Source organism: Gadus macrocephalus, chromosome 16 (assembly GCF_031168955.1).
Source record: "Gadus macrocephalus chromosome 16, ASM3116895v1".
NCBI lineage: Eukaryota > Metazoa > Chordata > Actinopteri > Gadiformes > Gadidae > Gadus > Gadus macrocephalus.
Window position 1 is genome coordinate 14,654,297 of NC_082397.1, and position 12,245 is coordinate 14,666,541.

Below are 12,245 nucleotides of genomic sequence, written 5' to 3' on the forward strand. Positions count from 1 at the left end.
AACACACGAAAGACCCTCGAGAACCCTAGACAAATAACGATTGTGAGTGACCAGATTGTGTTAAGGAAGACCCTCAATCTGCCACTTGGGTATAAATAGGGGGTGATGGATGGATGTCCTACTTTTATAATTACAGGGTACTTCGCCCATTTAGAACCGGCGTTCTATTATTATAAAATCGCTATTGTAATATAAATAAATATATAAATAAATATCAGTCTAAACCAGTCTCCCCTTTGCCTTCTCCCGAAATGACGCCAAATGACGCCAAACGCGTCATTTGACGTGTTTGGCGTCATTCGAAATGACGTCAAATGACGCCAAACGCACTTCGGGTGTCTTCCCTGGCATAGGCCTACATCGTTATGTTATCGTTATAACATCGGGTATGTGTAAATGCTACCCCGATAAATTGACCCGATCATACATTTTTAGCCCGATGTCACCCGAATCACCCCGACTTCCACATCGGTGGTCCATCGGCCATTAGCGGGATGGTGTAAACGGGGCATTACTTGTTGTGGAAGTACCAGAGATGTCAGACGCAGTCTTTATGATTAATAATCTCCTCTGAGGCGCACATAGCTTTTGGCCGTGATATTTGATATAATTTTATATAAATACCTATATATTACATAATATTATTATTAATATTATATTTAAGCAATAGATCACGACAGGCTGTGGTATGTGCTCATTATACCACTGTTATGGGGCGTTGTCCGGCCCCGACACGCAGCGGAGGGCCGGCGACCCCCTTCACAGTGGTATAATGAGCACATGCCACTGACTGAAGTGATCTATTGCATTTATACAACGATTACTATTATGGCGAAACGAAAGTCATAGACACACTACATTTAAAAAAAAAAAAAAGAAAGTCAAAGTAGCCGTTTTTGTTAAAGAATACAAAAAAGTAGTCCCTCCTGGCTGCCTTCAAAATGTACGACGGTCGCTATGCAACACACTTTAGCGTCCCTCCGAGAGAAGGCTCGGCTAGAGCGGTTCGCCGGCAATTTCCTATGGAGCAGTTCACTCGCCGTGTGCCTAAGCTTTCGTTAGTCTCTCCATCGCCTTGCTCACTCCCGGAGTAACAACATTTACACCCTCTCCATCATCCAACATATGTTTTACTTTGTAACTGTTTCTACTTCCAGGCGCGGAGTGATATGCAAACTTTCACAAAATGATCGGGCGTCATAGCAGTTATGTATACGCTCATTATACAACAGTTAGGAACCAATCAGATCGCTGGATTTAAGCCACGCATTGTATAATATATAGATATAGAGCTCCAGGAGTCCGCAAACGGCAACAATCACTTCTCCATGCTGTGGTTCAGTCTGACAGCTCATTGGTCAATGGGCACCAGCTCATTTGCATTAATGCTTCAGACACCAGAAACGGTGCATTCTGAAGGGACTGAATCAGAGGGGAATAGCGGTAGGCACGATTTTTTTCCCCAAAAGCTATTTCCAGCAAACAGCTTCAAAAACATGTTTTCTGGAACTCATATACTATGTTTACTTGGGAAAACATCATAATATGTCTCCTTTAACCTTTTACAATAACCTTTGTTTGTTGGGTCAAAGGTTCACGCTTGGCTGTGGTTGTGGGTAATTTTGTTGCTGCGTCTTTGTCTTTGTCTGTTCATGGGTCAAATAAGATGCAAACCAGGAAACGGAAACCACAGCATTCAGTCCTCTCGTGTATATCTTTACCGTGTTAACATGTCAGTCATGTTGTATACGTTTTGAGTGTGCAACCCCTCCCTTCCTAAGTGTTGACCCCCTGTGCCCCTAACTATGTCCAGTCGTCCCAACCACCACTTCGCCCACCACCACCCTAGCCACAGGTAAGACCCAGAGTCCTCTCTCCACTCAACCCACAACCAGTACCACTTAATTTACCTTTTACAATAACCTTTGTTTGTTGGGTCAAAGGTTCCCGCTTGGCTGTGGTTGTGGGTGTTTTGTTGCAACCAGTCCTCTCGTGTATATCTTTACCATGTTCACATATGGGTGATGTGGTAGTGATGCGGCAGTCCGGCAGCTCAGCTCCGGGTGTACAATCTCCTTCTCCTCCATGTCGCGGTTCAATATGGACTTCAGAGAGTCAAGGCCAAAGTTCTTTTTCCCCCGATTCTTCTCAACCATGGCCGAGATAACCCCCACTATGAGTGTTTACTTGTTGTGGAAGTACCAGAGATGTCAGACGCAGTCTTTATGATTAATAATCTCCTCTGAGGCGCACATAGCTTTTGGCCGTAATATTTGATATCATATTTTATAAATACCTAAATATTACATAATATTATTATTATTAATATTATATTATATAGATATAGAGCTCCAGGAGTCCGCAAACGGCAACAATCACTTCTCCATGATGTGGTTCAGTCTGACCGCTCATTGGTCAATGGGCAGCAGCTCATTTGCATTAAAGCTGCAGACACACCAGAAACAGCGCATTCTGAATCAGAGTGGAATAGCGGTAGGCAAGATTTTCTTTCCTAAAAACTCATATACTATGTTTACTTGGGAAAACACCATAATATGTCTCCTTTAACCTTTTACAATAACCTTTGTTTGTTGGGTCAAAGGTTCCCGCTTGGCTGTGGTTGTGGTTGTTTTTGTTGCAGCCAGTCCTCTCGTGTATATCTTTACCATGTTCACATATGGGTGATGTTGTATAAGTTTGAGTGTCCAAACCCTCCCTCCCTAAGTGTTGACCCCCCTGTGCCCCTAACTATGTCTAGTGATCCCACCCACCGATCGGCCCGCCAGCATCATAGGTAAGACCTGAGTCCTAGCTGCGCTATCCCCAGCTTGAATCACCAGGTCCACGCTTGGCTGGAGGCCAGGGTCTTTTGTTTTTGTGTCTTTGTCTAACTCTATTAATCGATTGAATAAGATGCAAAACAACAGCAGGCTGTGGTTGTTATTAATGAATTAATGTTGTTAATTATATTATTGTGGGATTGTCAGGGTTTTGTAATTGTTTCTCAGACGTATTGAGGTCTGTCACTGGAAGAAATAGCTGCTAAAAGTACTAAGTAAAATGACTACTACTAAAAAAAAAAGATCTTTGCCTGGGATTAACATGAATCAAGTATTGAATTGGACTTCAGCTCAGCTTCTAGGTGTTGTTTTTCACATGCTAATGGAGTCTTGTCACGGCATGCGTACCTTCTAGAATTACAGTTTGTGTGCACTTCCTGACATACCGACATACTGTACATCACTGACACACACGCACAAACACACACACAGACACACACACTGACACACACACATACAAACACACACACACACACCAACACACAAACACACACACACACACACACACACACACACACACACACACACACACACAACCACACACAACCACACACATTAATTGGCACGCACACATATGCAGAGAACACCACACAGAAACATATTAGTGGAACTCAAGGAGGCAGCTGATATTCAAAATGCACTTACGGCAAGTCTCCTGACTCCCATTATGACTGCTGCTTTATGTGCTCTCTCTCTCTCTCTCTCTCTCTCTCTCTCTCTCTCTCTCTCTCTCTCTCTCTCTCTCTCTCTCTCTCTCTCCATATCTTTCCATCTCTCTTTCCATCTTTCTCACTCCTTCCTTTCCACTGTCTATCCATCTCTCTCTCTCTCTCGCTCTCGCTCTCTCGCTCTCGCTCTCTCGCTCTCTTTTTTTCTCTGTCCTACGTCTGATGTCAGATTCTCAGAGGAAATCTCTGTCTGCCTTGTTGTTGTGTCCTGCTAAACTCCAGTCAAATTAGATTAAATAGGCCTGCAAGGCCTTCTCTGGTCCTCCACATAACTCACTCTACTTGTAGCTAGCAGAATAATTAGCATGTAGCACAGATATGAATCTCTTACATCAGAAATGGATCAGCTTTATTGAGGCCTTGGGTGAAGGCACCTGTTTGAATTAGGTCCAGCCAGGATGCAATCCTACCCATATACACCCTGGTACCCAGGGTTGGTTGATAACTGTATGTATGGTTTTTCACACTCCAAACAGACACCACAGACAAAATCCCGAGAGGTTTGTATGGGGAGCGCCTACATCTGCTCCTTCTTGCTCTTGTGAAGGGCACCACCACCTCACTACCCCTTCCCGTTTGTTTTCTGTTGACTGCAGGATTCCTTTCTCTCATCTGCCCCCTCGCTGCCGGGCTACACTGTTGTTGATGCACGTTGCTATGGATTGTGCATTACCTGCTTCAATCAATTCATCACTGTGCATGTTGATATATTTGCGAGTAGGCTGTTGGGAATGTCAGCCCCCCCTTCGGCAGAGTCTATATACCTGTGCTGCATTGCATAGGAAATGCAATGCAATGATCTTTTGGTCAATGGATCACTAGATCACCGGAATGATGCTTGCTCCACACTCTTTCCATCAGCCAAGCTCTCCACGCAAAGTCACACGCCTGCCTTCAAAAACCACAATATCCTGTACCTTCCTTTTAGACCTGCTATGTCTCCTCCCTCCTCCTTAAGCGACCTATTTCCCCAGCTTCTGTCCCAACACGGTGAATAACCCTCCTTGGTTTTGATATGCTTTCCCTCCAGCAGGGGGCAGCGGTGTGATCATCGCGGTTCTCATCATCTGCCTGCTGCTGCTGGCCATCCTGGGCAGCGTGCTCTACTTCCTTTACAAGAAGGGAAAGATCTGCGGCCGCTCCGGCAAGCAGGACCTGTAAGTCCCACGGGGTGGAGGATACATATAGTGGTTCATGGGGATTCTTGAGTCCCACACCCACGCACACTCAAATGTCTTCATGGAAAAAAGCACTGTTTTCTTTCTCTTTTCCTAATGTGCCGAGGAGAAATATTTTTGAGAATCGTATATATATCATTTATCCATGTCCGTGGAGGATACGGTATTGAGCTGTGTGTGTGTGTGTGTGTGTGTGTGTGTGTGTGTGTGTGTGTGTGTGTGTGTGTGTGTGTGTGTGTGTGTGTGTGTGTGTGTGTGTGTGTGTGCCCCTGCAGCACCAAGGAGAAGACGAGCAGGGACAACATCGTGGTGGAGATGAAGAGCGACAACACAGAGGAGGCTGTGCTGCTGGCGGTGAATGGGGACAAGACGTCTGGCGACCAGGTAAAGACACCCACCCACCCACCCACCTGGTCCCCCTAGCCCACCTGAATCACCTCCTATACGTTACCTATCTATGTACCACAGCAACTTTGAACGCTGGATCCTGATTGGTCAATATGCCGAAAGCCCTGTGGAAAAATATTCGAATTTCAGCTGATGAAGTCAATAAAACACAATAATATTATAGATGAAAGTAACTAATATCTTATCGTTATAGATAACTTGTTATGAGTGGAAAAAGCCACATTGTGTTTTTTCTATGACATTATTTACACATGAAATTGGAATGTTTATTTACCGCCTTTCGTGGAACGTGGGACTACACTACCCACGGCGGTCAGACAGCTACGGCTAGCACTACACTAGCCTATACAGTCTACGGTAACCCTCCCCTAAGCACATGTTTGTTTTTTAATGAAAATGATCCCGGCTCCTTGTTTTTCCTGTGATTGCAATAGGGACCAAAACCTTACAGCATTATTACATTATAATTCAGTAGGAGCACTGAAATGCTGACTGCAACTTAGTGTTGTTTGAATGTGCAGCTGCCTGAATATAAGAAAAATCTGATTTTAGTCCATTGACCCCATACAATCTTTTGGAATATGTTGAACCAGCTCTTCGTCATCACAGGGGGCAGGACTACCTAGCTCTATACCAGTGCAGCACACGATAAATGCATAGTCAAACGAGCCGGCCTTACTCTCTAACACATCCTTCCCTCTCTCTTTACAGTAACACGTATGTGGAACATCTGGAGGTGCAGCAGTGAGGAAGACCACGGTGAGGGGATTTGCTGCCCCCCCCCAAACTCCCACCTTTTCTCTCCCTCCCCTGCATCCCATCTTGCCCTCAGAGATCCTATCTTCATCAAGTTAATGGAGGAGAAAGAGCTTATCTCTTTTGGATACCAGTTAATATTCCCCGAACAGGTGCGACAAGAACAGAGACACTAAAGTGTGGAACTCCAAAAAAGCATCCCGTTGGCTCGGGTACTTTTCTGAAGTGCCACTTTAGCGCTCGGGCGTAATTCTACCAAAGACAAAACAAACCACTACCATTACTTTTACCCAGGACATACCCATGTCTTCACTCCTCGCTCACACCAGAGCCAAGAGGAAGATTGTCAATCACTTAGCTTACCAGGAGGTCAGGGTTTAGGGTTAGGGTTAAATTCTATAGCAAAACGAATGCCACCTCAGGCAAATCACAAACAATAAGGAACAGGCTGAAAAACTGCTCTTTGTCGAGTGTATATATTATACGCTTTGTATGTACATATTTCTTTATTTAAAGAAAATAACCCAATAAGAACAGCCAGAGTGTTATTATTTTAATTTTATGTTCAGTTATTTGTAGCCCCTTCGTCTTTATTGATATTTTGGCAATGGATGTGTGCTGTGCTTCGAGTCTGTACACTGAATAACATGGGTCGTATAATGTGTTAGCGCTTTCAGCCGCATTTATCACACCAAAGAAAAATCACTGCAATTTGACTCTGAAAAGTGCCCTCATGGATCCTTACATTTCTGTTCCGTTCCATTCATTATTTTATTTTCCTTGTCTATCACAATCGCAAATCAATCGGCACAATGCCTAACTCTGATCCGTCTCTTAGTGACACATTGAGGGGTTCCTGTTTGTTCGTTTCATGTCATGGATGGCTTTATATCTATAGCCTATTTTTACATGGTTTATCGTTCTTTTTTTATATTTGTGTAGATTTGATAATACAGAGTTTGAAGATTGTCTTTAATTGAATGTGTTTCTTATCTTTGGAGTTTTAGGCTTACCCATTTAACATCGAACACCTTGTTTTATCATATTAGTTAGAGGAACAAATGTAACATTCAATGTCCAGTGCACTGATCTAGAGTTCGTTTTTGTTTTCTGATTGTGTTATTTCAGTTTTAATGTGAAACTTGTTTTGCCCTTATAGTGAAATGTTTGAAGTGAATTTAAAGCAGTAGATCGTAGTAGTAGTAGTCGTTCTTAAGGGTGATGTATGTATATGAGATCATTGGTCAATTTTATATTATAGTTCAATTAATTCGTGGATTGACTGAAAATGTTAATTTTCTGTGCTTTGATCTGATCGTTTCAGAAGTGCATAATGATTATACCTAGTATTTTTGTTATGGTGAGAGCTGAAATTACGATGGAATGAATTTTGGCATGTGGGCACGTATTTGTGACTGCTGTCACTGACTATCACTAGTAACAAGTTATATATATATGTAGGCTAGCAATGTAGCCATCAGGAATAATCTGAGGAGTCAAACTCAGATTATAAAAAGTGCCTCACATTCCACCATAAGGAATAATAACACAATTAGAACTTTCTCAAATAAATGTCAGTGTTACTTAAGACTTCTTTTGTGTCAGATTTTTAAGTAAAAAAAAATTCTGAACATAAATACAAATAAACACTTAATTTAAAGCAACAAGAGACTTTGCAAAAAATAAATAACATACAGCTACTTGTTGTAAACTCAGTATGTAAGACTGTCAGAGCCAAATAAGTACTACTTTACACAGAAACTAACAGACTGACTGTCACACATTTCAGGTTGTTTTATTGTTCTGTATCCTGTTGTGTTATCTACTGTACTGCATTGGTGTAGTTAATAAATTCATAAGTTGAATTTTCATTCGCCATCAATAATATGCTTTTTATCATAACTCAACAGCAAAAAAAAATGCTTATATTATTTTGCATATAATTATATTCACAGCTCTGTGCATACTTCCAAGGTGATATGAGCATTTAAAAAAGATCAGAATGTGCCAGGAAACATGGCAACGTGGACCAATAGTATGAAGGTATTATTGTAGCAAAAGTCTTTAGCACCTGTAACTGCAGAATTTGAATGCGTACACTAAAGTCACAGTAAATTTGAAGTCGTATATATTTATTTTGCATGTGTACTCTAAAGTCACAAATGTGTAACAGTACATTTGTAGTCGTAAAAAAAATATAAATATTTTTTATACCATTGTAAACACAAAATAGGGTCTACGAGTACACTAATCTGTGTTACAGGTGCACAAATCCTTTTGCTACAATTATTGCAGCGCAGTTGGTGCAAAACACATTCGCACACCCGTGTTTCATAATCTGAGAACATGCCCAAAAGGTGTGCATTCGTAAACCCAAATTTGAACAAATGCATCAGAAGTTGCACATCTGTGAACGCTATGTTAATTCAGCATTTTAATGAGCGAGCACAAAACCATTTTACAACTGCTCGAATCTGCTCCTGCAAGTCTCAGCTGTGGGTTTTTTTGCAGGTTGTTTTGCAACACCCCTAGGTGGTAAATGTGTAGCAAAAGTATTCGTATCCGTAGATGACAGAGCGTCCGTGAGCGGGACAAAATAGTCCCGCCCATAATTTCCTAATCCAATGAAAATCACCGGCCGGGATGCATTTCTCAAATTACAGTGACGGCTGGTGGTGATTTTGGGTGGGTGGGCTAAAGAATGCATTACATTTATCAATACTTCACAGGGCTCCAGACGCCATGAGGTCACCTTTATATCTCTGTTCATAACTTTCATATAATGTGAATGATTTTTAAACAAGATTAAGGTGTAGAGAAAGGCATTTCTTTATTTGAAGCACAATTATAAATAAAAAGAAAAATAAGGTGCTTCACTGAGCTGAAATTGAACATTTCGAACTAAACCATTAAGCAAAATAAAACTTTTTTTGTGCTTAAAGTATTACACAATTAAAATGTTGACTGGTCTCCCTTTGCGCAAAATGCGGCTGTAGACGATCACACACTCTTTGGTAGAGACGTCTGTGTCGCCGTCAATCATGAAGGACATGTAGGGGTCCTTTTACATTATGTCATTTTACATTAGGCCTATGTAAAATGAAATGACTTAGTTCAAGGGAATTCTCCCCAAAGTATTGCATTAACATTTCTGAATTTATGTTATGGCGACCATTAAAATACATTCAAGGACATTTGCGGCATGTTAATGAAATACTTTGGGGGGAATTCACTTGAACTGAGTCATTTCATTTAACATAATGTAGGATACCCATCTCCGTTCAGTAGGACGCCCTCTTCACTTCTCCAGAAATAAACGTATCCCGTGCTGAGTATGCTGCGATCTTTATAGCTCCATGGCTGGCACGGGGTGGGTCCCAGTGTAATTTGAGAAATGCATCCCTGCCGGCGATTTTCATTGGATTAGGAAATTATGGGCGGGACTATTTTGTCCCGCTCACGGACGCTCTGTCATCTACGGATACGAATACTTTTGCTACACATTTACCACCGAGGGGTGTTGCAAAACAACCTGCAAAAAACCCCACAGCTGAGACTTGCAGGAGCAGATTCGAGCAGTTGTAAAATGGTTTTGTGCTCGCTCATTAAAATGCTGAATTAACATAGCGTTCACAGATGTGCAACTTCTGATGCATTTGTTCAAATTTGGGTTTAAAAAATATTTATATATTTTTTACGACTACAAATGTACTGTTACACATTTGTGACTTTAGAGTACACATGCAAAATAAATATATACGACTTCAAATTTACTGTGACTTTAGTGTACGCATTCAAATTCTGCAGTTACAGGTGCTAAAGACTTTTGCTACAATAATACCTTCATAAACTAGCCACTGTTATTCACAAACGTCAGCAAGTAAACAATGTGGAAATTAGAGTCAACTCGGCTGATACTGTGCTGAATTTCACACTATAACAACATGCCGACAAGCTGTTGCGGTCCGGGATTATACACAGCGTTATAACAAGGATTTAGGAGGTTATTTCTAAAGGTTTAAAAGGAGAGTGACAATAAAAGAAAGCCTTTATTTTCATCCAGAGTTACGAGTTGTCTGATATGAGGAAAGTGACGGTTTCTCCGTCAAGTGAACCGTCCGTCTTTGCTCTTTTTTTGCCAACCAGTTTACGTGCAGGATTCCAGAATCATAACGATAACATTCAACGTGTCTATTAATATGGCAGCAACATTTTACACCAGTTTTAGAATGTTCACTACAACAGATGTTGAACACCAACATGCTTATGTAAAATCAGCATAGTACGATATTCAGCTATCGACAGTTCTGCGTTGTGCGTCATAGCCTACGTCAGCCTACTCAGACAATGTTCTAAATAAATTGAAATGATAATATGATAAATATCATAAAAAGGGTGGGTGTCAATAATTAAATGAAAAATCATGTTGTATGATAAAATTATTATTAAAAAAATATATATTGATTTGTTCATAAAACCTTCTCACTTGCAGTTACAGCCAGAGGCCGCCAGGGGGGGGGGGGGGGTGCTGCAGCACCCTAAGCACCCCCACTTCCCGCGTCCCTGCTGCTGTGAAGAACTTTGGCCTCCACACACCGGCGCCGCAGCGGCGCGTCAAAAACTCCGCCCCCATTATTCCGGGTGTACTAGCCCACACCGAGCCATAGCTCTGGAGATTGGATCTTCAGGTGAGAAATCAACAATGGTGGACTAAGTACCCAAACCATTAACCATAATGGGAAATAGACGAAATCAAGTCACATATAATCACACCATGTAGGTAGAAACCAGATTACTTGTAATATATATATTTTTATTTAAGGCAAGGCAACTTCATTCATATAGCACTTTTAATACATGAAGCAGACTCAAAGTGCTTCACATAGAAACATTCTCATACAATAAAATAGATAAGTAAAAGAAAACACAGGCAAAGCTCAAAAATGCATTGTCATGTATTAACTGTCTCTCTGGTATCAGATCATGTATTAACTGTCTCTCTGGATTTAAGGAAAAATAACATTAAGTGTCTCGAGCACTCAAATAAAATACACTGGCTACTGAATCCAGCACAGCAATAACATCACTGTATTTATCCAGAGGGATAAAAAAAAAAAAGTATAGATATATATATATGCAAAAGAGTATACCAGAGAGGGATAATAACTAGATTATAGGTCATCATATAGGCTGCACCATATGGTTCTGCCATTGCACACTTAGTGGCGAATTGAAATATTGGCGTGCCTCTCAGGATCTGCACGGAGCTCCTGGACCAGATTGTGGCATACCCCCTGTTCTTGTCTCTGATCATTGATGGGGTGCACCCAAACCCTTCGTCTTCTCCTTGCCCGCCTACAGCGCAGGAGAAGAAGGGCAGCCCCCCTCTGTCTGGCAACAGTTATTTGTTCTGTTGAAATAAAAAAAACTCAATAAAATGTAAAAGAGCTTGCTCAATTAAAATGGATAACTACTGGCTGCATACATGTAAATGTGTGGCTATGTTAAGGCTATATAGATGGATAGATAGATAGATAGATAGATAGATACTGTATTGGTCCCAATGGGGATCAATAAAGCCATCCAGGAGCTCAATACAATAAATACACACAATAACAATTGGCCTTAAAAGGTGACTGCACTATATACTAAAAAGGCTTAATAGAAGGTCCTGCAGTTATTGAGATTGTTGATGCAGTAGATGAATAATGGCAAAATATAAAATAAATAAGAAATGACAGTAAATAAAACGATAAAGTGCCCTACAAACTAAGTTGATCTGATGCTTGAAAACATACTTTCACTTCGCAGATTATACATTTTTCAAATTATTCAGCCAAAAATATGGAAAATAAATAAACCAGGCTACAATAGGCTACTCACCCATTGCGTTTCGTCTCTTTGCTGCGGTTGATTGACAGGTGACTTCCTGATTTTATACTGCAGCGCGGCCGTCGCGCCGCCTCCTGTTGGTGCTAGGGGCGTGCTTTTGACGCGCGTAAAATGCGCGCCGTGCCGCTGCGGCGCCGGTGTGTGGAGGCCTTACGCCCCGTGCCCACTACCTCCGTCAGTCAACGGACGTGGGAAGGCGTGGCTGACTGATGGGGGAGTAGTCTTTGCAGAGGCATCCGTCAGCCAATCAAATCGCTTCGCCGGGTTCTTCCTGCTTCTTCCTGCTTGTTGCGATGCAAGATGACCCGCTTTCCCACTTTCCAGTATCGTCAGAGCCCGAGTCGCGTCACAGTTCTTAAATTTGCATACGTGATCTGATTGGATGACGGATCCGTCGCTGCCGAAAAAGTTGAACATTTTTCAACTTCTTGATGGAGCCGAAG

The 12,245-nt window shown here is 41.7% G+C and overlaps 1 protein-coding gene and 1 long non-coding RNA gene across 10 annotated transcripts in view; one reads left to right on the plus strand and one right to left on the minus strand.

Moving 5' to 3' along the window:
- mcamb (melanoma cell adhesion molecule b) overlaps nt 1-7,498 on the plus strand; it is a 32,849-nt gene extending 25,351 nt beyond the window's left edge. For 2 of the 9 annotated variants that reach the window (XM_060074460.1, XM_060074462.1), the window contains 4 exons: nt 1,814-1,855; nt 4,599-4,725; nt 5,022-5,130; nt 5,866-7,498. In XM_060074460.1, coding sequence (XP_059930443.1) covers nt 1,814-1,855; nt 4,599-4,725; nt 5,022-5,130; nt 5,866-5,868 — 281 coding nt within the window. In that variant the 3' untranslated portion in view covers nt 5,869-7,498. Of the gene's footprint in view, nt 1-1,813; nt 1,856-2,758; nt 3,254-4,598; nt 4,726-5,021; nt 5,131-5,865 lie in introns of those variants that run through there. The other 7 variants (XM_060074461.1, XM_060074463.1, XM_060074466.1 and 4 more) reach the window with 5 other exon arrangements.
- A 3,206-nt stretch (nt 7,499-10,704) lies between these two features.
- LOC132474859 (uncharacterized) lies at nt 10,705-11,949 on the minus strand. The gene is made up of 2 exons (XR_009529750.1): nt 11,794-11,949; nt 10,705-11,320 (listed from the first exon to the last, which is right to left on the minus strand). It is a non-coding gene; the product is annotated as an uncharacterized LOC132474859 (long non-coding RNA).
- Between the last annotated feature and the right edge of the window lie 296 nt (nt 11,950-12,245).